General features: G+C 40.2%; 1 protein-coding gene across 3 annotated transcripts in view; it reads right to left on the bottom strand.

Annotated features, from left to right (window-relative positions):
• Positions 1–26,862, bottom strand: part of LOC124554729 — a 284,948-nt gene that overhangs the window by 64,554 nt on the left and 193,532 nt on the right. For all 3 annotated transcript variants that reach the window (XM_047128375.1, XM_047128377.1, XM_047128376.1), the window contains exons 15-17: positions 16,391–16,555; positions 12,010–12,140; positions 11,702–11,868 (exon numbers count right to left, since the gene is read on the bottom strand). In XM_047128375.1, the coding sequence (XP_046984331.1) occupies positions 11,702–11,868; positions 12,010–12,140; positions 16,391–16,555 (463 nt within the window). The remainder of the gene's footprint in view (positions 1–11,701; positions 11,869–12,009; positions 12,141–16,390; positions 16,556–26,862) is intronic.

The following is a 26,862-nucleotide window of genomic DNA, read 5'->3' as shown; positions in this document are numbered from 1 at the left end:
AACAGCTGAGGTCATTTTATGGTCTACGTAATTTTTATTGTAAGTATGTCAGCATCCAAGCTTTAAATGCACCGTGTTTGAGAGAGCTATTAAAAAAAGAACACCATATGGGAATGGACAGATCAGTGTCAAGCAGCATTCGATGAGATCAAACAACAACTAAATAACAGTCAATTACTCCACAGACCTGACCTTTTACTGCCATTTTGCCTAATGACAGATAGTTCAGATTACGGATTGGGTGTACATTTGTTTCAACAGAAGGAAATTGATGGAAAAATAGAACATCTTTCAATCAGCTTTGCCAGTCGAGGTCTGCAGAAACATGAACGTAATTACACGGTGACTGAGAAGGAACTACTCGCCATTGTATGGGGTTTCACTAAATACAGGAACTATCTAGCAGGCCATAAAGTCATAGTTTTCATGGATCACAAAGCTCTATGTTATATTCAAGACTGTAAACTTTTCAATAGTAGATTAAACAGGTGGGCCATATTTTTGCAACAATTTGATTATAGCATTCAGTATATAAAAGAGGATCAGAATGTAACTGCTGATGCGTTGTCTAGATTACCTGTGGGGGGTGGTCAGGAAGAAGAACTATTGGATAACAAAGTGTTTAAAATAATGTACATGAGAGGGATTAAGGTTGAAAAGGAAATTACTAACATCTGCAGTCAGCTTAGGAGATACCAGAACCATGATGATGATTTGAAACTTGTGAAAAGCCTTATTGGTAAAAAGGGTTATGAAAAGGTTGGCAAGTATTATCAAAACTTTAAAGGGATTTTATTCAGAAGACATAACACTGACTCTGACATCTGGAAGGTTTGTTGGCCTATACAATGTGTTGACGTTTTAATTAAGTACACACATGAGAGCTATGGACACTGTGGAATCATGAAATGCACAGACAAACTTAAGGAAAATGTCTGTTTTAATAATATGTTTAGAAGAGTAAGACTGGTTATACAAAAACGTGATTGGTGAAATCAAAAAATCCAAGGTTATTTAAAAAGTATTGTGCCAAAAGGCAAATTGGAGCTTATAGGAATTGATTTGTTTGGCCAATTGCCGAGAACTAAAGAGGGTTATACATATTTGTTTGTAGTTGTTGACTTATTCACTAAAACTAGTAAAATTGTATCCACTAAAGAAGGCAACAAGCAGGAAAATTTTAAACTGTTTCTGTAATGATTATTTCACAAAAGCCATTCTTTCAGACAATGGGAGCCAATTTACATCTAACATTTGGAAAGATTTCATGAAAGATGAAGATATTAAGCACGTCCTTATTTCTGTTTATTCTCCATCTTGTAACCCAACTGAGCGCTATATGTGTGAAATAGGCAGGCTTTGTATAACTTACTGCTCTAAAGATCATACAAATTGGTGAAGTTACATATGTGATTTTGAAGATGTTTTGAACACCTTACAACATACAACAACTGGCTTTATGCCTTATGAAGTCCATTTTAACAAACACCCACCAAACATGTTGTATGAATTAATCATTTTCCCTGTCTGTAATGAGTTAACACCGGACGAGAGAATGGAAAAAGTAAAGAAAAATATTGAAACACACTGTGCCAAGAGAAAGCTTAAACATGACTCAAAAGGAAAGTTTATGAGAAATCCAAGGCAATCAATAGAGAGATCAATAAATTTTTCGATATTTACATTGGTCCATTTGAAGTTTATGAAAAACCACATCCAAACGCCTACCAACTTATCTATCCCAAATCAAAAAAGCAATTTAGTTTAAGAAATGTCACTCAGTTGAAACCTTATGTGCAATAACTGCAATCCCTCAGGGGGGTACACAATCTTTGTGTACTATGCGTGTGGCTTATGCAAGGTGACCCAGTTAATGTGACATTTTCTTCTCGAAAACACTGATGCCACATTCTACGATACCTTTCTGACACACAAACTTCCAACAATACATATGTTAATTTTTTGTACCTATGTTTGTTTATATTTGTTATGTAAGATATTTTCATGTGATTTAATTTGTAGTATAAGATATATTTTGTTTTGATTGAGTAATCTGCATCATCATATGTATTGATAATTTGACATTTACATCCTACCGATTGTGACTATTACTGATATGTGAGGACTATGATTTGAACCCAAGTTGCCAGGAAAAACCAATATGTATTTTCTAGTGAGGAACAGTTACACATCTTTACAGACAACAGACCATACTGTATTTATATCAGCTTATCCAGAAATGAAAGGTGAATTGTGTGAAGATACACTAAGCTTATTAATACATACTTACAGATTTTATGGTACATTTGTGCAGTTAAGAAAAACTATATACATCTTTTTACTGTCTTTACCTTGCATATATTATTCACATGGAAGGAATTACTATGTTTTGCTTCTCATGCCATTATACGAATGACAACTGAATTTGTATGTTGTTATATATAAGAACACATGATATGTTGAAAGACGTTATGATTTATGAAAGGGCTGAAGTGATTTATGCTGTTAAGAAGGGATTATCACCATGATATACTATATACATGTTTCACTCAGTTATGTACACACAAGAGAGAAGTTGAAATTGATATGAATTGTTGAGGATCGTCTTGAAATAAGGTAAGTGATGTGATTTGCATTTGTATTAAGGATTTGAGGTTGCAGACTCATTCCTCTTTCTGATTCACATGAATTGATTTTTACGGTTTATTGATGGAAGATGGTTTTGTTTTGGCTTGCATTTTCGTAGGGGTATTTGGATGATGATGATGATGACGATGATAGGTTTAGGTTATATGATATGCAATGCTGCTGAGGTGGTTTGGTGGTATTGAACCCTCATTTATTAATGGTTTTGATGTTTCGTTTCATTGAGAGGATTATAATGATGATGGTACTGTGCAGTCACACATAACGGAACTTATGAATCATTTGAATTGCATGAAGTAGAACTCTTATACATTTTGATTGAAGGAAATGCTGATGTGAAATTACAATTGAGAGTTATTTTTGAACAACTATGACAACACATAGCACACAAATCACATTGAAAAACTATTATTTTACACTACTTACATCCTGCAAGACAAAATCTGGAGACTAGCTTGGTAGTGAGGGGTGGGAAATGACAACTTTAATAAACAGACTGAGGACTTTGACGAAATGAAATATAAGATGCCATGTGGCAAGGTCCTGGATTTTTTTTTTTTTTTTTTTTACAAAATCTCCTTACTGCAAGGCTGCTAACTATAGCACAATTACATTTTCACTTGCTTAAGTGTATCTTGCCACTTCCAGGAATTTTATTGACGCATGACTTATTTTGTCACAATTTTTAAAATCTTGAAGCTGTTTCTCAGTGTTAATTTGATCTGAATTTCTGGATGTCTGGTAAACATTTTGAAACGTTATTGCATTTGATGTACAAAGCCAAGAAATATTGACTATACATAGTATATTCAGATACTTGTGACAACAACCCGGATTGGATATAAATGAACAGTTTCTATACTGTCACAATATAAATACACAAATATAATTTTGAATATTCATGTTTGATAAGATTTGTAAAATATTTTATGGTATTGCAAACTGTCAGGATAAATTTTATTCTCCTGTCTTTTATTTGATGATATTATTCTAGAACATGTCATATGGACACTTTAAAAGTGCAACGTAATCAATCCAATCAAATTTGTGATTTGTTAGCTTAGTTGTGTTTGAGTGTTTGAAGGAGGGAAAATTAATGGACGCTCTAGAAGTGATAGTTTCGGAAAAACATTCGTTCAGAAAATTTGATGTAAATATTGATTTTGTAAAAGTTTGGAAATTTCTTTGTAATCTCATATTTCCAAGTCTTGTTTTCTTGATGTATATGTTTGTAGCTATTTGGAAAATTTACCTGTATGTAAAGTTTCATGATCCAATTTTGTACCTTTTAAGATATATGCAGTTTGTGTTGTTTTGTCCAACTAGTACTGTATCACATCAATCACACTAATATTTCTGTGAGAAGTGATTCGTCTATCAGGCTAGGCAAAACTCTTCGGGGGGTATTGAAATATTACTGTATCTCATTGCTACCTACCAGAACCCCTCGGAGAGCATTAAAGATAAACACCAGTCCTAATTGTCCAATTGTAAAGTGACCTGTTTCACAATTACATACAAAAAAATATTATTTCAGTATACATATAATTTGAAAACGATGCTTTGCTGATTAACATTGATCTTATGTGAGAAACATAATATAAATGTGAGATTAATACTGTAACTAATCGAAAGAAATAGAGCACATGGTCAGGATGTACCAGTAAACTTATCATTATAAAATTACTACAACAAATTAAATAGAACATATAAATAAAGCACGTTAATTGAATCTCCGATATATGTTAGCACTAAAATTAGGGCACTAGTTGATTTGTTATAAACAAATTTAGAAATGTAATTGTTACCTGTAACATAATTAGTCAGAAAATGTTATATTAACTCGTAACTAAGTTGAAAATAGGTTCACCTTGTTCAGCACTGAGATTGTAAATTTTTAGCAATGTGTATCTCATATTCGGTTTAACTTTTAATTGTGATTTTACATAAAATTGTAATTTTCATTGTAGGTAATTGTTAGCAAAAGTATAAATAGAGGTCACGCAGGCACCTTGGGGCACTTGTTTTTTGGCTAGGGTTGCAAGCAAATGTATTGTAGGCTCACTCGTTTTTTGATTGTTGTGAACTCTGTGTCGTTTGATGTCAACTTTGGGTACATGTGATGTAACCGGTACAGTTCAACAGGCTCGGACACCAGAGTCCTGGAAATATATTGGTATTAAAGCTGCACTGTACTTTGGAATTTATTTGGGAGTCTTCCGCAATCCTTTTCATAGGCTGCACAGCGACGACGCATGAATCCAGGAATTTTACAAAACCCCGAAAACTAAACAACTCTCAATGTTGGTAGAATTGACGTGAAAACAACAGTGCATCGACAGGGCATTTCAATCAAAACATTTGCAACGCGGAGGTGGGAAAATCTAAACATCTCAATACCCCCCTCAGAGTTAGTTATAAGTTGGCACAGTGCATAGGCCTTGAAAAACTGAACACAGGTCAATCGAGAAAACAGGAAGAAGTTGTGTGGAAGTATGAAGAAAATAAGAAAAATACACAAACTGAGTAGTCCATGCGCAAGATAGGCAACATCAAGGATAATGTGAGCTCAGGAGCGCCGTGGTCCCGTGGTTAGCGTGAGCATCTGCGGAACGAGAGGTCCTTGGTTCAAGTCTTCCCTCAAGTGAAAAGTTTACTTTCTTTATTTTCGCAAAGTTATGATCTGTCCGTTCGTTCATTGACGTCCCTGTTCACTGTAATAAGTTTAGTGTCTGTGTTTTGCGACCACACCGCAAAACCGTGTGATTAGTAGACGAAAGGACATGCCTCTCCAATGGGAACCGAAAACATTTGATTGCAAGGTCATAGGTCAACCGATTCCTCCACAGGAAAACACGTCTGATATATTCTATACAACACTGGTGACAGCATGTGCGTCACTTGACAGGAATATGTTGTCGACCAACCTAACTTGTACACTTGGCGAATGGGTAAAAAGATTCTTCTACCTTGCCCAATTGGATGTGATAATCACTCCCAAAAAAGTGATGAAAACATAAGAGTTTGTCTCATATACTGCAACAAATGAATGCAACAGTTTCACAGTCGCACAGTTTTCCCTGTGCTCTGTCAAAACATAAGTTATTAACGTTTTCAAATTTTTCTGTGTGTAGACCATCAAATCCTGCATATGTCCAAGCAAATATGAACATGTCCTGGAATTTTGGAGAGCGAAGTTGATTATGTGTGAGTGCCTGAACTTTGATAATTGACACACGATCACACAAACAATGCTGCTCTGTGTACCTGTGCAGCTTTGCAAAATCATAGAATCTTTTCACAAAGTATTTCACTTGCCGAAAACCAAACACATCTAAAGGTTGCACAGGAGGTGTACAACCTGGAGGAATGGTAATCACGTCTACTCCCAATCTAAAATTGTACATGCCTGATCCTTCTGTCCTGTATAGCTGTCAAGGAGTAAGGTAAAATCTTTGTCTGCGTAAGGAGCAATCACATGTTCATTAAAGTCTTTCACTAGTCTCTTCTCCATTTTTCCTGACGCACTGCAATTCACTATGACATTCGGCATTTGCACAAGTACCCTATTCACCTGTTGCTGAACTTGCGGTCCAAATACAACATTTTTTTCCTGTAAACATAAATAAAATGTAGGTAAAAGAAATCCTGCTTTGTTCAGAGCACATTGTATGCTATAATTATGTGAAGTGGCATGCAGCTCATCTACAGTACATTCTGTGTCGCCTTCTCCAACTAACGATAACGTGTGGGTTGATTTCATTTCATAGTTAAAACCGGACTGATCTGTGTTGATACACAGGGTTATTACAAATGATTGAAGCGATTTCACAGCTCTACAATAGCTTTATTATTTGAGATATTTTCACAATGCTTTGCACACACATACAAAAACTCAAAAAGTTTTTCTAGGCATTCACAAATGTTCGATATGTGCCCCTTTAGTGATTCGGCAGACATCAAGCCGATAATCAAGTTCCTCCCACACTCGGCGCAGCATGTCCCCATCAATGAGTTCGAAAGCATCGTTGATGCGAGCTCGCAGTTCTGGCACGTTTCTTGGTAGTGGAGGTTTAAACACTGAATCTTTCACATAACCCCACAGAAAGAAATTGCATGGGGTTAAGTCGGGAGAGCGTGGAGGCCATGACATGAATTGTTGATCATGATCTCTACAACGACCGATCCATTGGTCTTCCAATCTCCTGTTTAAGAAATGCTTCTGCTTTAGCCTTTTCCGTAAGATTTTCCAAACCGTCGGCTGTGATACGTTTAGCTCCCTGCTTGCTTTATTCGTCGACTTCCGCGGGCTACGCGTGAAACTTGCCCGCATGCGTTCAACCGTTTCTTCGCTCACTGCAGGCCGACCCGTTGATTTCCACTTACAGAGGCATCCAGAAGCTTTAAACTGCGCATACCATCGCCAAATGGAGTTAGCAGTTGGTGGATCTTTGTTGAACTTCGTCCTGAAGTGTCGTTGCACTGTTATGATTGACTGATGTGAGTGCATTTCAAGCACGACATACGCTTTCTCGGCTCCTGTCGCCATTTTGTCTCACTGCGCTCTGGCGGCAGAAACCTGAAGTGCGGCTTCAGCCGAACAAAACTTTACGAGTTTTTCTACGTATCTGTAGTGTGTCGTGACCATATGTCAATGGATGGAGCTACAGTGAATTTATGAAATCGCTTCAATCATTTGTAATAACCCTGTATATGCGTCTTCATACTGTTGGAATCTGATGTTAGTTTCTGCAACAAACGTCTAGGAACACTCTAAAAGTTCTTCCAGTTTATTCGCGTGGTTCCTGCTTACATATTTCATAATCTTCCTGCTTGTAATTTTGTATTTTCTTTTGAACGTGACAAGCCAATGAGATGAAGCCTTGAAGTCCAGGCCGATTTGTTTAGCGTAATGCAATCCCCAAATCTGTAGGTCTGTACCATGCAGTGCACTTACTTCATTTCTGGCTTTAATAAATTGTCGGTATACATGGTTTTCTAGTTCACTGAACTTCTGTCTTCGGGTTCCACCTCGTTCCACGACTTCTTTGCAATATTTAATTGTGCTTTTTTCCTCCATCCCTTTAAATTTCTTAAATTTATTTGTTACTTCACTCCATAATCTATATTTCTGTCTTTTAATTGGTTTGGACAGTAACCTGTATTGGAGCATTTCCTTCATGTAACCCAAAGAAATACCATCAGATTGAAGTCGCAGAATTTCCTCTTCGTGTTCTTTGTATGGATCGTCAACAATCTCATCATCTGGTACATACAGCCCCACAGCAATCAGCAAGGTATCATCATCACCACACATACTGTTTATCAACAAATGTAGGAAACAATCATACAAATGTTCGACAATCGTTCGATCCCTTAAGGAACTTTCCGATTCCTTACAGTTCGGAAAATATTCATTGACCTTGTTATTGAAGTCACGAACTATATTTGCTGGATTCACATTGGCCACAGAATACATCTCACGTATTTAATGCACTCTTGTCCAAAGCAGCGAACAGTCAACTGCCAGCCATGGAGCCTCATTAGCAGGAATACTCTCTCTTCCGTGCGCTGTAGTCGACTGACGTCGTGTGTTTCGATGTTTGTTTAGGTGTAGCGTCCCCATACTACGGCGCAGTTACTGCGCATCGGACGGATGGACAGACAGATAATAATGGTCTGAAAATAAAAAATTAAACTTTTCACTCGTGGGAAGACTTGAACCAAGGACTTCTCCTTCCACAGCTGCTCATGCTAACCACGGGACCATGGCACTCTTGAGCTCACACTGTCTTTGATGTTGCCTATCTTGCCCATGGACTACTCAGTTTTGTATATTTTGCTTATTTTTTTCATAGTTCCACACAACTTCTTCCTGTTTTCTCGATTGATCTGTGTTCAGTTTTTCAAGGCCTATGCATTGTGCCAACTTATAACTAAATCTGAGGGGGGTGCGATGGGGAGGTTCCCTTGTAAGAAGTGGGGTCCCTCTCCCTATCCCTCACAAACATCAACCACAACAGCACCTTCAACAAACCCCCCCCTCATAGCCAGCAAACCTAGCCTATCCACCCTACTCAATCTCCCAATCCTAGCACATACCCCACACAGACCAAATCTCAACTATAACCACAGTCAAATGCCACATATCACCAGTCCCAATTCAGTTCTAAACCTCTCATCCAGATCCCTCTCTCCTTCAGAGACATCTATTCTATCAAAAGGTTTAACCTTTAGCCCCAAGCCTAAATTCAACTACACTGCCCTGGTTAAAGATCTCTTCTCATTCACCCAGAACCTCAACTGGAAATATCACTTCACCACCCAAACACAGCCCCCAAATAACTAGATCCAGTGTTGAACCCTGTCTAGAACAGTTCCGACCGCCTTCTCAAAGGGATCCTCCTCCCCTCCCCCAAAACCATCCCTTTCAGGCATTTCAGGAATTCCTCACATCCAGTGTTAGTCTCCCAGTCCCTCTTAAGGAACATCCTGACAACCCTCAACATCACCCCAGCTGAATCCCGTGCCATTAAGGAGCTGAAAACAAACCGCTCTATTGTCATCCTCCCGACAGATAAAGGCGCCACAACTTTGGTATTTGAGCGTGTGGAGTATCTGCCAGAAGGACTGCACAACTCTCTGACACCTCAACCTACAAATGCGTTACCCAGGATCCCATTCCCTCCATCCAGACTGAGCTGCAGAAAATCCTAAAAATCCAAGGTCCCTCACAAGGCCTCACAACAGCTTCCATAGACCTACTCACTCCACCTGAGCCACATACCCCTACCTTCTACCTATTACCCAAAATCCACAAAGAGAACCATCCTGGCTGTCCCATTGTGGCAGGCTTCAAAGCCCCACCAGAACGTATCTCAGCTCGGGAGACCAACACTTCCAACCTATCACCCGCAGACTCCCATCCTACATCAAAGACACAAACCACTTCCTAGAACGCCTCAAATCCATTCCCACTCCCCTCCCACCTGAAACCTTTCTTGTCACCATAGATGCCACATCCCTTTACACAAACATCCCACATACCTATGGCCTCTCTGCCCTCGAACAATACCTCTCCCAACACCACCCGAAGATCTTCCAAAAACCTCGTTCCTTATCACACTTACCAACTTCATCATTACCCATAATTACTTCACTTTTGAAGGCCAGAGCTACAAACAAATCAATGGAATGGCCATGGGAACCAGGATGGCTCCGTCCTATGCCAACCTCTTCATGAGCCGCATGGAAGAGGCTTTCCTGAAGATCCAACAGCTGCTTCCCCTGGCCTGGTATAGGTTTATAGATGACACCTTTGTGGTCTGGACTCATGGTGAAGAAACACTCCTTAATTTCCTCCATAACCTCAACTCCTTTTCGAATCTGAATTTCACCTGTTCCTCCCCCAAAACCCAAGCCACCTTCCTGGACGTTGATCTTCATCTTGTTGAAGCTCACATCCACACCTCTGTCCACATCAAACCCACAAACAAACAACAGTACCTTCACTTTGATAGCTGCCATCCATTCCACATCAAACGCTCCCTTCCCTACAGCCTAGGTATTCGTGGCAAACGTATCTGCTCCAGTGACGAATCCCTCAACAATTACACCAATAACCTGACCAGTGCTTTCTTCTCCCGCAACTATCCTGCAGACCTTGTCCACAAACAGATCTCCTGAGCAACACATTCCTCCCCGTCCAACAACAATGTTCCTATCCCCAGACCACAGAGAAGCATCCGCCTTGTCACCCAATATTATCCTGGCCTCGTATACATCAACAAGTTACTCCGCCAGGGATATGACTTTCTCAAGTCAAGCCATGAAATGAGATCATCCCTAGACAATATTCTCCCCACACCACCCAGAGTTGCCTTTCGTCGCCCCCTAACCTCCGTAACATGCTTGTCAAACCCTACAATATTCCCAGACCACGTTCTCTACGCAGCGGTTCCTACCCCTGTAACCAACCCCGCTGCAAAACCTGCCCCATGCATCCCCCCACAACCACCTACTCCAGCCTCGTTACTGGTAAAACATACACAATTCAAGGCAGGGCCACATGTGAAACAACACATGTCATTTATCAGCTGACATGCCTGCGCTACACAGCCTTCTACATTGGTATGACGATAACTAAACTGGCTGAGCGGATCAACGGGCACAGGCGAACTGTCCGCCGAGGAGATGTCCAACACCCAGTAGCAGAGCATGCCCTCCAGCATAATTCTAGGGACCTATGGAACCTGCTACACCTTACATGCCATTTGGCTTCTCCCACCCAACACCAGTTCCTCGGAACTGCGGAAATGAAAACTTGCACTCCAACACATCCTTTCATCCTGCCATCCCCCTGGACTCAACCTACGTTAACCAACTCACTCCCACTTACTCTTCAGTCTTCTCCTCTTTCCCTTTCCTCTTTAGCCATTCACACATCTTTTCATCCTACATAGTTGTGTTTATCTTTATACTATATACCTCTTTACTTCTGTATGCATCCTCTTTGGTTTGAAGCTGGCACAGTACTTTGGCTTCCCTCTCACACCCATGCCTCCATCTTTGCTACCCTCCCTGTTTACCTTTCCCCTGTTGCTTCATGTCCTGGGTGGTGAGTAATTGAATCCACTTTCCCTTCTTCCCCTTTTATTCCCCTCTCTCCACCCTGACGAAGGAACAAAGTTCCGAAAGCTAGAATACGTAAATTTTCTGTTCTGTTTTGTGTATCTAGCGGCTGTACTGAGCTGAGGTAAGTACTGGCCAGCCCCTCTATCTCTTTGTTAGTATTTGTTTCACATCTTTATATGAGATTTTCCATTAGTCATATAATAAATTTCAGCAAATTAACGGTCTTGAAACTGAGTATTTTTTTACCTGCCTTATTGTCAGTCATCTGCCTTTGACAAGAATGGAAAATTTCTGCATTCAAATCTCAATGCCATTTACCACACTTCACAGATGGATCGATAATAAGTGATACTAAAAAAAATGAAATAAATAAATAAATAAAAAAAACTCTCTTCAAGCATGCAGCAGATTATTAGGCTACCTTGATAACGTTCCGCTGAGGAGCCAGTCCTGAGAATGGCTATACTTCTTTGCTTGCCTCTCCAATGGTGGGTTGAGACAAAATGTACAAACGTATTTTTCTGGTACATCTAATTCCACTTGAATACTATTGCAGAAACCATGCTGCCAGCACAGACATATATCACACTGCAACAAATAAAAGTTTATGAATAATAAGTAGTGATTCTGTAAACTGTTTAAGGCTCAAATTAAAGTAAGCTGGTCAAATTAGTGATCTCTCATTGGTAAGTAAGTGACAGAAGCAGTGGTAAGCAATCAATTGGTTACCTGGACCATCAATCCATGCTCCTCTTGGGACCCACAGGAGCAATTTATTATATCTTCACGGACACTTGATTCCTTGCTCTGCTGGGTATCCGACGTAGAGGACATCTGGGATCTTTCATCAAGCCCAGATTCTTTAACATAATAATAATAATAATAATAATAATAATAGTTACAGCCCTAACATTACAGCATTAAATGCCAATGTTAGTGAAGAATATCATTATTTTCTCTGCCTGCCATTACAAATTTCTGGTGAATAAACATACATTGAGTTACCCCTGAGTAGTAACGCAATTCAAAAGTAAAAAATCAGGAAGTATCTTTCTCTTATGAATGCACTTTGCTAATGACAGAGAGATACAGAATAGAAAGAAGTAAAAGTACAACTTACTAACCCTACGACTTATCTAGGAAGGTGGGTTAAAGAAAGGCAAACCTATACTCATAGCTTTAGTATATTTAGAGAAACGTTTTTGACTATGCTGACTGGAATACACTCACTGTAATTCTGAAGGTAGTATGGTAAAATACAGGATGAGAAAGGTTACATACAACTTGTACAGAAACCAGACGACAGTTATAAGAGTCTAACGGCATGAAAGGGAAGCAGTGATTGAGAATGGAACGAGACTTGATTGTAGACTATCCCCATTTGTAAGTCTGGCAGACACAGCAAAGGACTTGGAAGAGCAGTTAAACATAGTGGGTAGTGAGTTGAAAAGAAATTATAAGATGAACATCAACTAAAGTGAAACAAGGGTACTGGTATATAATCGAATTAAACAGGTGATGGTGAAGGAATCAGATTGGGAAATGAGCCGTTAGAGTAGTAGATGAGTTTTACTATTCGAGGAAAAAAAAAAATGACTGACAATGTCCAAAATGCACAGGATATAAAACACAGGCTGACTAAAGAACAAAAAGCATATCTGAAAAAAGAGGAATTTGTTAACATCTAACATAAATTTAAATGTTAAGAAGCCTTTCCCTAAGATATTTATTTGGAATAGTGTTCATCAACCTTTTTTGCCTTTGGAGCACACCAAAGTATGTTTCAAACTTTCTCGACACCCCTACTTGTATCACTTTCCTAGACGCAAAAAAGGACAAACATAAAGTACATACAAAACCTTTTTACTATTGAGTGACTGAGACACAAATTTATTACATGAGACCCTTGAATATGAACATAAACACAAGGCATGCAATAAAATAAAATTATTCTCTTAAACAGGGACATAAAAATCTCATGAGCCACCTGACATGTATTTGTGATAAATAATTGTGTTGCAACATGCTGGTTGAGAAATACTGATCTGGAGTGTAGTTTTGTACAGAAGTGGAACTTAGACAGTAAGCAGCTCACACAAGAAGAGAGCTTTTGAAGTGTGCTGCTACAGAGTAATGCTAAAGATTAGATGGGTAGATTCAGTAAATGATGAGGCAGTACTGCATGGAATTGGGGAGAAATTTATGACACAACTTGGCTAAAAGAAATGTTACACCACAATCTTTCTAAATCGGCATCCATAACTTGCGGCATAGCACACCAGGCCCTGCCACATGCTGCCAGGGCTGGAACACTGTCGATACAGCATGCTACTAGGGCTGGGCTACTCCATTGGACATCTGGATTACACTTTGCTAGGGTTTGCTACTGTACCACTTCCTGGTCTACATGACCAAAAGTGAGGTCCTGTCATAACAGAGCTGGAGCAGGCAGCCATAAATCAATTGGCTGACATGAACCGGCTCCAGGTCATCTTCCGGGGGTCCTAAGTTTGTAGTTCACACTTGGACCCCTCATGCAGTTCCGTCTACTGTGGACTGCTGGCCGGTTGCTGCATTTACGCTTAACAGTTTGACCAGCCTACATTGGAGTTTGCTGCATGTTTGGGATGGACACATCTGACATAGCTCTGTGCCACCAAGGATCTGACTTCACTTCTTTTACAGCTGTCTGTCCAGCCTGGCGTTTCCATGCCAGTGGCTGTCTCCTGCTGCTGCATCCTGAGCCACTCAAGCACTGGCACCCATGAACAACACATACCGTTTGGATGCTGGTTACTATGGCCGTAAGAATTTTACTTAATAAATCCTGTTGTTACTTTCACTGCCTTCATGATTCATCAACAGCTGAGGAACTGTTTTTTTCATACCTGCTACCCTGTCTACTATCCTGCATCGACACTCATCGTCTCTTTGGCCTGCCATGAGGTTAATAATGCTCAAGGCCATTTTGACCCCATTAGAGAAGGGATTGGTTGACAATACACATCCTGCGACGCCAAGGAATCACAAATTTACTATTGGAGGGAAGTGTGGGAGTAAAAATTGTAGAGGGAGACCAAGAAATGAATACAGCAAGCAGATTCAAATGGATGTAGGTTGCAGTAGTTATTCGGAGATGAAGAGGTTTTCACAGGATACAGTAGTGTGGAGAGTTGCATCAAACAGTCTTCATACTGAAGACAACAACAATAAGTTCCTTCCTCAAGGAGGAAGGGCAAATCACTCAGAACCCAGGTTGAGAGGAATCTACCTGTTGTGAGGAAGGAACTACTACTACTAAAAGCTATGACAGTTTTGCATACTTTGTGTGTTACTGGCAGTATAAAGGCGTCACTTCCTTAAGGTATGTACACACTTTTCTCAAGTGAATTTTTCTTTTAATTCAATCAATTGAAAATGACACTGATGGAAAAAGTAATTAAACTGTTTGTTATTTAAAAAGTAACTGTTATACCTGTACACACAATTATCCCACTGCGCCACATTATGGTCACTGCCTTTGAGGAAAAATGTTTGTTGTTGCCTATGGAACCATGATTGTACTCAGGTGTGCACCTCTTATCCAAATCAAATTGACAGCCACCAATGTCCTGGGGCCCACATGTTGCCAAGGTTGTTTCGAATACATTGCAGAAGTTTTGCTGGAAAGCACTTACACATCCTCCAAAATTCCCGATCTCTACCCATGTGATACCCACATTTTTTGGCGCCCTGACGAAAGACACTGATGGGCACCGATTTGCATTGGACAAAGAAGTGCGTGCCCGGATACAATCATGGTGTCGTAGGCAATTGCAAACATGTATCAATGGAGGATTTGACCGTTTTGTCTCAAAGTGAGGTTCATGTATTAACTGTTACGGTGATTACTTTTGAAATAATAAACAGTTTATTTACTAAGAAACTTCCTGGCAGATTAAAACTGTGTGCCCGACCGAGACTCGAACTCGGACCTTTGCCTTTCGCGGGCAAGTGCTCTACCAACTGAGCTACCGAAGCACGACTCACGGCCGGTACTCACAGCTTTACTTCTGCCAGTACCTCATCTCCTACCTTCCAAACTTTACAGAAGCTCTCCTGCGAACCTTGCAGGACTAGCACTCCTGAAAGAAAGGATACTGCGGAGACATGGCTAGGCCACAGCCTGGGGGAGGTTTCCAGAATGAGATTTTCACTCTGCAGCGGAGTGTGCGCTGATATGAAACTTCCTGGCAGATTAAAACTGTGTGCCCGACCGAGACTCGAACTCGGGACCTTTGCCTTTCGCGGGCAAGTGCTCTACCAACTGAGCTACCGAAGCACGACTCACGGCCGGTACTCACAGCTTTACTTCTGCCAGTAGCTCGTCTCCTACCTTCCAAACTTTACAGAAGCTCTCCTGCGAACCTTGCAGGACTAGCACTCCTGAAAGAAAGGATACTGCGGAGACATGGCTAGGCCACAGCCTTTCTTTCAGGAGTGCTAGTCCTGCAAGGTTCGCAGGAGAGCTTCTGTAAAGTTTGGAAGGTAGGAGACGAGCTACTGGCAGAAGTAAAGCTGTGAGTACCGGCCGTGAGTCGTGCTTCGGTAACTCAGTTGGTAGAGCACTTGTCCGCGAAAGGCAAAGGTCCCGAGTTCGAGTCTCGGTCGGGCACACAGTTTTAATCTGCCAGGAAGTTTCATATCAGCGCACACTCCGCTGCAGAGCAAAAATCTCATTCTGGAAACCTCCCCCAGGCTGTGGCCTAGCCATGTCTCCGCAGTATCCTTTCTTTCAGGAGTGCTAGTCCTGCAAGGTTCGCAGGAGAGCTTCTGTAAAGTTTGGAAGGTAGGAGACGAGGTACTGGCAGAAGTAAAGCTGTGAGTACTGGCCGTGAGTCGTGCTTCGGTAGCTCAGTTGGTAGAGCACTTGCCTGCGAAAGGCAAAGGTCCCGAGTTCGAGTCTCGGTCGGGCACACAGTTTTAATCTGCCAGGATGTTTCATATCAGCGCACACTCCGCTGCAGAGTGAAAATCTCATTCTGGAAGGTCATTTACTTTTTCCAATCTGCCTTGTTTTCATTTGATTGCCACAATATGAGGTGAAAATTAAAAATCTTCCATCACTCACCATTACTGTCCACAGAGGATGTTATTTTCTCGAGATGGACAACCGGGCTTCTCTGGTGTTGTTCAGAAACTGGTTCAGGATTAGGCTCCAAGGAGTCTTCGCTCTCAACAATAATGCTTAGCCTAGTGCGTTCTTCCAGAGAGGTTATCTTTGGATATTTAATGCCTGAAGCACAGAAAAGAAACATATATATTGTTGATGTGAACAGTCCAAACAAATTACATGATAAAGGTTGCAGTTGCCAATAAAACATTTTGTTATGGTGACTGAGTTAATAATATGTTGCATTTTTCAACAGTTCATTTTCTGAGTACATAGTCCTAAACCAGAAATAGTGTTTTGAATAAAATGAAACCTAAATTTTGGCCCTATTTACGATAAAAAGTGATAAACATCTTTTTTTAATTTTTTTTATGGTGTCCTCATCATATTCCTGTCTCAAGTCGGAAATCGGCTACCCAACTTGGAAAAGTGTGCTACTGGATTACTTTATAATGACATAAATAATATTCCACAAAAACTAGGCTAAAAGGCACTTATACCCTGGTGGGACCCACTTAGGCTGACTTTCGAGTGATATATTCTCCTTTTGCATAGTTTCTCCTAAGATGATCCTCCACCTTCTCTGAAAGAGGAAGCTAATAGTCCAGCGATCTATTTTTGTATGCTTTCATCAGCAGTACTGGACACTGTTCCCGGATAACGAAAACTGGTCAATTACTGAACAACCATTACAAAAAAGATTTTGTATTCACAGACATCAGAGGCAGACAGTGTTGTCCAGGTGATTCTTGAATTTAAAAACACACACAAATCCGCTGACTGACACAATGAAAAAAATACCACAGGAATTTGGTGGCTGTAATAATATGATACCACACATGTTCAAAATATTTACAAAATGAAAATCAAAAATTTAACTGTACGACAATTACAGCAATATTTTTTATGATAAAGTGTACTACAACCGCAAAACAAACTTTTTCTGCTTCACAGTGAGAGGGCACAATTATGGCTCTCCAAACACGAAAATAATTAACTACTGAGTGAGACAATATGATTATCTTCCCCCTGTACAGTTAATTTGTGTCTTACAAATAGATAAACTGGGAATAACTAAAAGAAATGAACCAGTGAAACATTTTTAGTAGGTTACAGAATTCCCTCCTGAGACGCGGCAAGGTAGGAGTAGGCAAAATGCAACAGGGAATAACAATATTAATGAGCTAATAGTAAACTGCAGGAGCGTCTATAGAAAGGTCCCAGAACTGCTCTCATTATAAACGGTCACAACGCCCATATAGTACTAGGGACAGAAAGTTGGCTGAAACCAGACGTAAACAGTAATGAAATCCTAAACTCAGATTGGAATGTATACCGCAGAGACAGGCTGGACAGTGAAGGGGGAGGCGTGTTTATAGTGATAAGAAGTGCAATAGTATCGAAGGAAATTGACGGAGATCCGAAATGTGAAATGATTTGGGTGAAGGTCATGTTTAAAGCAGGCTCAGACATGGTAATTGGATGTCTCTATAGGCCCCCTGGCTCAGCAGCTGTTGTGGCTGAGCACCTGAAGGATAATTTGGAAAATATTTTGAGTAGATTTCCCCACCACGTTATAGTTCTAGGTGGAGATTTTAATTTGCCGGATATAGACTGGGAGACTCAAACGTTCAGAACGGGTGGCAGGGACAAAGAATCCAGTGAAAGTTTTTTAAGTGCTTTATCCGAAAACTACCTTGAGCAGTTAAACAGAGAACCAACTCGTGGCGATAACATATTAGACCTTCTGGTGACAAACAGACCCGAACTATTTGAAACAGTTAATGCAGAATAGGGAATCAGCGATCATAAAGCGGTTATGGCATCGATGATTTCAGCCGTAAATAGGAATATTAAAAAAGGTAGGAAGATTTTTCTGTTTAGCAAAAGTGACAAAAAGCAGATTACAGAGTACCTGACGGCTCAACACAAAAGTTTTGTCTCAAGTACAGATAGTGTTGAGGATCAGTGGACAAAGTTCAAAACCATCGTACAATATGCGTTAGATGAGTATGTGCCAAGCAAGATCGTAAGAGATGGAAAAGAGCCACCGTGGTACAACAACCGAGTTAGAAAACCGCTGTGGAAGCAAAGGGAACTTCACAGCAAACATAAACATAACCAAAGCCATTCAGACAAACAAAAATTAACGCGAAGCGAAATATAGTGTGAGGAGGGCTATGCGAGAGGCGTTCAATGAAGTCGAAAGTTAAGTTCTATGTACTGACTTGGCAGAAAATCCTAAGAAATTTTGGTCTTATGTCAAAACAGTAGGTGGATCAAAACAAAATGTCCAGACACACTGTGACCAAAATGGTACTGAAACAGAGGATGACAGACTAAAGGCCGAAATACTAAATGTCTTTTTCCAAAGCTGTTTCACAGAGGAAGACTGCACTGTAGTTCCTTCTCTAGATCGTAGTACAGATGACAAAATGGTAGATATCGAAATAGACAACAGAGGGATAGAGAAACAATTAAAATCGCTCAAAAGAGGAAAGGCTGCTGGACCTGATGGGATACCAGTTCGATTTTACACAGAGTACGCGAAGGAACTTGCCCCCCTTCTTGCAGCGGTGTACCGTAGGTCTCTAGAAGAGCGTAGCGTTCCAAAGGATTGGAAAAGGGCACAGGTCATCCCCGTTTTCAAGAAGGGACGTCGAACAGATATGCAGAACTATAGACCTATATCTCTAACGTTGATCAGTTGTAGAATTTTGGAACACGTATTATGTTCGAGTATAATGACTTTTCTGGAGACGAGAAACCTACTCTGTAGGAATCAGCATGGGTTTCGAAAAAGACGGTCGTGTGAAACCCAGCTCGCGCTATTCCTCCACGCGACTCAAGAGGGCCATAGACACGGGTTCACAGGTATATGCCGTGTCTCTTGACTTTTGCAAGGCGTTCGATACAGTTCCCCACAGTCGTTTAATGAACAAAGTAAGAGCATATGGACTATCAGACCAGTTGTGTGATTGGATTGAAGAGTTCCTAGATAACAGAACGCAGCATGTCATTCTCAATGGAGAGAAGTCTTCCGAAGTAAGAGTGATTTCAAGTGTGCCGCAGGGGAGTGTCATAGGACCATTGCTATTCACAATATACATAAATGACCTTGTGGATGACATTGGAAGTTCACTGAGGCTTTTTGCAGATGATGCTGTGGTGTATCGAAAGGTTGTAACAATGGAAAATTGTACTTAAATGCAGGAGAATCTGCAGCGAATTGACGCATGGTGCAGGGAATGGCAATTGAATCTCAATGTAGACAAGTGTAATGTGCTGCGAATACATAGAAAGATAGATCCCTTATCATTTAGCTACAAAATAGTAGGTCAGCAACTGGAAGCAGTTAATTCCATAAATTCTCTGGGAGTACACATTAGGAGTGATTTAAAATGGAATGATCATATAAAGTTGATCGTCGGTAAAGCAGATGCCAGACTGAGATTCATTGGAAGAATCCTAAGGAAATGCAATCCGAAAACAAAGGAAGAAGGTTACAGTATGCTTGTTTGCCCACTGCTTGAATACTGCTTAGCAGTGTGGGATCCGTACCAGATAGGGTTGATAGAAGAGATAGAGAAGATCCAACGGAGAGCAGCGCGCTTCGTTACAGGATCATTTAGTAATCGCGAAAGCGTTACGGAGATGACAGATAAACTCCAATGGAAGACTCTGTAGGAGAGACGGTCAGTAGCTCGGTACGGGCATTTGTTAAAGTTTCGAGAACATACGTTCACCGAAGAGTCAAGCAGTATATTGCTCCCTCCTACGTATATCTCGCGAAGAGACCATGAGGATAAAATCAGAGAGATTAGAGCCCACACAGAAGCATACCGACAATCCTTCTTTCCACAAACAATACGAGACTGGAACAGAAGGGAGAACCGATAAAGGTACTCAGAGAACCCTCCGCCACACACCATCAGGTGGCTTGCAGAGTATGGATGTAGATGTAGATAAGGCTACAACATATTTGAATCACTTTGTTTTTGCAGACTATACATTATCCACCAGGACTTTCTACAGCGGATATGTGAATCCTTTACTAAACATACAGCTCTTCTTTGGATCTCCACCATTGCCTCAGTTAATCCTAACTGTCATGGATCCCAGAGTAGAGAGCAACACCCCAGAACTGATGTAAAAAGAGTTTTTTAGGTAACCTCTTTCACAAGTTAATTACATTTCCTTACAGTTTGGCTCATGCCTTCTGACATCTGCGTCTCCTACAACTAGTTTTATGGGGATGCTCTACTTTGGGTCTCTCTCTCAATGTTTACTCCTAGATATCTGACAGACAATCATTATTGTTTCTGCTGATTGATTGAAAATCGTGTCATTGAATAATAAAGGCTCTTTCTGTCTATTTATCTGAAATATGTTACTTTCATTTACACAGAGGGCCCAGTGCTATAATGCCCTGCACAAAGTGTTGACCCTCTTGAGGTCTTCTAGTATTTTGCTACATATTTTGTGGTGTTGCAGCTTTCATCCACAATCAGCCTTCTACAGCTACCAAAATCCTCCACATCGTTATAAGAGGTGTGATAAAAAAGTAATCCGAATTTTTTAATTTTGCCATATTTATACACCTTATTTTCACATTTTTCTTTTTTTTAAATTTTGTTGGTTCACATGTCCCTGATGTATGTTTGCATTTACAGTTGTTTTCAATATTTAGTTTACTGCTGACAGTTGAAAAGGTTATACATATTTGAGTGCACCGCTTTAAGTTTTGCTTGGAAAATGGAATAAAGTGCAACACCGCATTTGAAATGCTGACTGTAGCTTTTGGTAAATCTACCCTGAGTAAGAGAAGGGTCTATGAGTGGTATCGACATTTTAAAAAGAGCCAAGAAGATGCTGAAGATGACAACTGTCCTGGATGATGTAGCACATCAATTACTGACAACAATCTGGAACAAATGAACGAAATGGTTCTGGAAAATCACCCAATTATCATCAGAGAGGTTGCTGGTGACATTGGCATATCCTTTAGCTTGTGCTAAGCAATTATTTTGGGCATGAAAATCGCAGCTGCAAAGTGTGTTCTGAAATTGTTGAAGTTAGACAAAAAATGAAGTCGAGTACACATCGCTCAGGAACTACTGAATGAAGCTGACAACAATCCATAACTTCTACAGAAAGTTATAACAGGTGATGAAACACGCATATATGGGTATGACGTTGAAGCCAAGTCTCAACTGCCCCAATGGAAACTGCCTGAAGAGCCAAGACAAAACAAAATTTGACAAGTTCAACCACATTGAAAGTTATCTTCACTGTTTTCTTTGATTACAATGGGATAATGGATCATAAGTTCCTGCCTTATAGTCGTATGGTCAATAAGGAATACTACCTCGAAGTTATGTGCTGTTTGCTTGAAGTAATATGCAGAAAATGACCGGAACTGTGGCAAAACCGCTTGTGGAAATTGCATCACAATAATGTTCCCACTCACACCTCAATGCTTGTTCACAATTTTTTCCTTCTATTCCTGAGGCTGAAGAGAACTCTGAAAGGATGTTGCTTTGTCACCACTGATGAGATAAAAACACAATCACTTAGGTTAGTGGTGTTTCACGTCCCGTCGACAACGAGGTCATTAGAGACGGAGCGCAAGCTCGGGTTAGGGAAGGATGGGGAAGGAAATCGGCCGTGCCCTTTCAAAGGAACCATCCTGGCATTTGCCTGAAACGATTTAGGGAAATCACGCAAAACCTAAATCAGGATGGCTGGAGACGGGATTGAACAACACAATCACTGAAGGAGCTGAACACCACGAGAAAAAGTGTTCTGGAAGGGCTTCCAAGGTTGAAAAAAGAGCTGGAACGATTACTTTGAAGGTGACAAAGTTGCCGTTGAATAAATAAATACAGATTCTTTAAGGAAAACAAAAATACCCATTACTTTGTGATCACACCCCGTAGGCATGTCCTGAACAGTGGCAATCTTGCAATACTTCCACAGGGACACTCAATATTGCTTTAACATTTGAGGAATTTGCTCCTTTAATAACATCATCTTGAGATCTATCAGTATGGAAGTCCTAAACCCCTTCACAAAACTGGAGCAATATTCCAAAAGCTTTTATTTTCTTTACTAAACAACAGTGTGGAACTTTGTCAGCTGCATTCAGAGCATCCAGGAAAATGGCACTGACTTTGATGCCATTCTCTGGTACCTTCTGCAACTAAATAACGGAAGGGCTCAAGGCAACAACTCACCGTGCAGCTGAAGCATCATGTGGTCAGTAGGCACATAAAAAAAACTGAGAATGTTGCTAAGCTTTTGGATTATGCTCTTCCTCAGAGGTAACTAGTACAAAATAAAGAGAGCTTCACTCCAAGTTTAAACGCAGCCAAAACCTCTCAGACAAACAGAAGCTAAACGATGTCAAAGTTAGCGTAAGGAGGGCTATGTGTGAAGCATTCAGTGAATTCGAAAGTAAAATTCTATGTACAGACTTGACAGAAAATCCTAGGAAGTTCTGGTCTTACGTTAAATCAGTAAGTGGCTCGAAACAGCATATCCAGACACTCCGGGATGATGATGGCATTGAAACAGAGGATGACACGCGTAAAACTGAAATACTAAACACCTTTTCCCAAAGCTGTTTCACAGAGGAAGACCGCACTGCAGTTCCTTCTCTAAATCCTCGCACAAACGAAAAAATGGCTGACATTGAAATAAGTGTCCAAGGAATAGAAAAGCAACTGGAATCACTCAACAGAGGAAAGTCCACTCGACCTGACGGGATACCAATTCGATTCTACACAGAGTACGCGAAAGAACTTGCCCCTCTTCTAACAGCCGTGTACCGCAAGTCTCTAGAGGAACGGAAGGTTCCAAATGATTGGAAAAGAGCACAGGTAGTCCCAGTCTTCAAGAAGGGTCGTCGAGCAGATGCGCAAAACTATAGACCTATATCTCTGACGTCGATCTGTTGTAGAATTTTAGAACATGTTTTTTGCTCGAGTATCACCTCGTTTTTGGAAACCCAGAATCTACTATGTAGGAATCAACATGGATTCCGGAAACAGCGATCGTGTGAGACCCAACTCGCTTTATTTGTTCATGACACCCAGAAAATATTAGATACAGGCTCCCAGGTAGATGCTATTTTTCTTGACTTCCGGAAGGCATTCGATACAGTTCCGCACTGTCACCTGATAAACAAAGTAAGAGCCTACGCAATATCAGACCAGCTGTGTGGCTGGATTGAAGAGTTTTTAGCAAACAGAACACAGCATGTTGTTATCAATGGAGAGACGTCTACAGACGTTAAAGTAACCTCTGGCGTGCCACAGGGGAGTGTTATGGGACCATTGCTTTTCACAATATATATAAATGACCTAGTAGATAGTGTCGGAAGTTCCATGCGGCTTTTCGCGGATGATGCTGTAGTATACAGAGAAGTTGCAGCATTAGAAAATTGTAGCGAAATGCAGGAAGATCTGCAGCGTATAGGCACTTGGTGCAGGGAGTGGCAACTGACCCTTAACATAGACAAATGTAATGTATTGCGAATACATAGAAAGAAGGATCCTTTATTGTATGATTATATGATAGCGGAACAAACACTGGTAGCAGTTACTTCTGTAAAATATCTGGTAGTATGCGTGCGGAACAATTTGAAGTGGAATGATCATATAAAATTAATTGTTGGTAAGGCGGGTACCAGGTTGAGATTCATTGGGAGAGTGCTTAGAAAATGTAGTCCATCAACAAAGGAGGTGGCTTACAAAACACTCGTTCGACCTATACTTGAGTATTGCTCATCAGTGTGGGATCCGTACCAGATCGGGTTGACGGAGGAGATAGAGAAGATCCAAAGAAGAGCGGCGCGTTTCGTCACAGGGTTATTTGGTAACCGTGATAGCGTTACGGAGGTGTTTAACAAACTCAAGTGGCAGACTCTGCAAGAGAGGCGCTCTGCATCGTGGTGTAGCTTGCTCGCCATGTTTCGAGAGGGTGCGTTTCTGGATGAGGTATTGAATATATTGCTTCCCCCTACTTATACCTCCCGAGGAGATCACGAATGTAAAATTAGAGACATTAGAGCGCGCACGGAGGCTTTCAGACAGTCGTTCTTCCCGCGAACCATACGCGACTGGAACAGGAAAGGGAGGTAATGACAGTGGTACGTAAAGTGCCCTCCACCACACACCGTTGGGTGGCTTGCGGAGTATAAATGTAGATGTAGATGTAAAATACATTCACACCTGCACATAGCCTTCTTTATGTGCATATCAATCATTAAATGGAGAGTTATTACTTTTACTCCCTCCATTATTTATATTCCACCAAGCACTTAAGAACCATACTTATATCACCTTTTGGATCTCATGGATGGATAGAGGAAGCCAAGTTGCACTACATTGCTGTTTGTGGTATTCATGTTGATTTGTATGGAAGGAAACTCTCCAAAAAGGTAATAATATCCAAAAATATCAGGCGTTCCATATTTCTACAACAGACTGATGTCAGTGATACGGGCCTATAGTTATGCCTATGTCTGCAGTGAACCTCCTTTTAAATACAAATGACCTGCACCTTTTTCCATTTATATGGAACATCATGTTACTCCTGTGACTTATTATAAACTGCTGGGAGCAAGTTTTTTCACATAACTGACAAAGAACTGTATATGTATCCCCTCAGATGAAGTTCATTTTTCTTTGTAGGGCATTTTTAGTTTTTTCTATTCTGCAATCACTAATCTCAATATCTCTCATTTCAGCATTTGTGCAATGATTCAACCACGGCAGATCTTTCCCATCTCTTAAAAACTGCTTGCTACCTTCATGTTCAGAATACTGTCCAAAACTTCTTTATCAACTGATACTCTATATTCTCATTCCCAGAGATAAATGTTTAATGTTTAGATTTTTCCATTATAGCTGGAGGCTAGGCTGTTGTTACATAATTATTGCAATATTAACCTTGGGCTCAATCACATATAATTAGTGATAAATCACAACATACAACTGAGGGGCCGAGTATAAGTGCTTGCTGAGGCAAACTGAGTAAATGATTGACAAAGTTAAACTGATATCTATAAATTATGTGAGTAACTATGGAAACATCAGATACTTTTTCCTAATAGTCAGTTGGTCTGTGTTGAGTTGTAGGTATGATTAGAGATTGTAGTGCCCCCGTGTTATTTTTATACTATATTAAAAATACTTATAATCCTTGCCTCTTAAAACTTTTTAGAGTGAAACAGGTACAAATGTGAAAACATTTTATTTACCGTGCTGTATTTTTAAAATTATTATTATTTATATTTTGTACAACACACATGATATACAAGTACAATTAATGTTCACTATAAAACAAGGATATGTGAATAATTAAAGCAAAATTACTACACCAAGCTGAAGAACACCAGGTAAATAGCAAATGAAATCAAAAACCAGAAGGAAAATATATTGGTGTGAATCCAGCACATAGATGAGATCATTCAGAGTCACTTTCCATTATCCTCTAACAGTCAATGTCAATAGAATCATAATCATTTCCTTCTATGTTATCTCTTGAGGAATGTCCTTCCTGGATAACACTTGTAACGCTGTCCCACTGTGTTGTGTAGTTTCCAGTCTTCCTTATCCCTTTATTTGACAACGTCCTCTTCTATGTCCAGTCGCTATTCTCACAGGTAACTGCTGCCTGGAAATGGGATATAATGTCATAGAACTCATGGTAATGTGGAGGGATGTAGTTCTTCATTTCGTAATGATTTTTCCATTTCTCACATTTTATTTCAAACTAATTTTGACGCAAAGGCTGCAGAAAAGGTAATGATCGGGGGACCTGTATTGGGCCTCGAAAAGTCGCCTTCTATAAACACAAGATTATAATTTAGTAAATACTTGAACTGCATTGTTTGAGGATTTTCATTGCTGATTCAGGTCCACTTGGTATTCCTCTGCTGTGTTTTGTTTCCTTCTGCATCTTTAGCAACTTAATCATTTGCTATAGTGTCCATGGCTTTAATTGAAAGAAAGTTTTTTGTTTCCAGTTCCACTACAAAAAACTTTTGGCTGACTTACCTACTTTCATCCTGTCTTGGGGAACAAATATATGTTTCAAGTGTGTGTTTGCATTTTCAGAGAGACCAGAATCTTTATCACTTTCCATATATGCACGACCAGGTGTCAATAAGCTGATTTTGCGGTATTTCAAAATATGGCTTATTTATAAAAGCATTAATTATTACTGTAAGTACTTTTAAAAGCATGCTCATGATGCTATTGCAGTACTTTCAAAAAATGAACACCTGAACCTTCATTAAAGATAGCAGCAATTCTCCTTCTGTTCATCATTTACCTTGTACTAGTTGTATTCTAAATGCAGTTGAGGCATTGGTTTCGAGCTTAAACTTTATCATCACAGTGAGCAGAAAATCACTTTTAGTC

Source organism: Schistocerca americana, chromosome X, assembly GCF_021461395.2.
Source record: "Schistocerca americana isolate TAMUIC-IGC-003095 chromosome X, iqSchAmer2.1, whole genome shotgun sequence".
NCBI classification, from domain to species: domain Eukaryota; kingdom Metazoa; phylum Arthropoda; class Insecta; order Orthoptera; family Acrididae; genus Schistocerca; species Schistocerca americana.
This window is presented reverse-complemented; position numbering and strand designations above follow the sequence as displayed.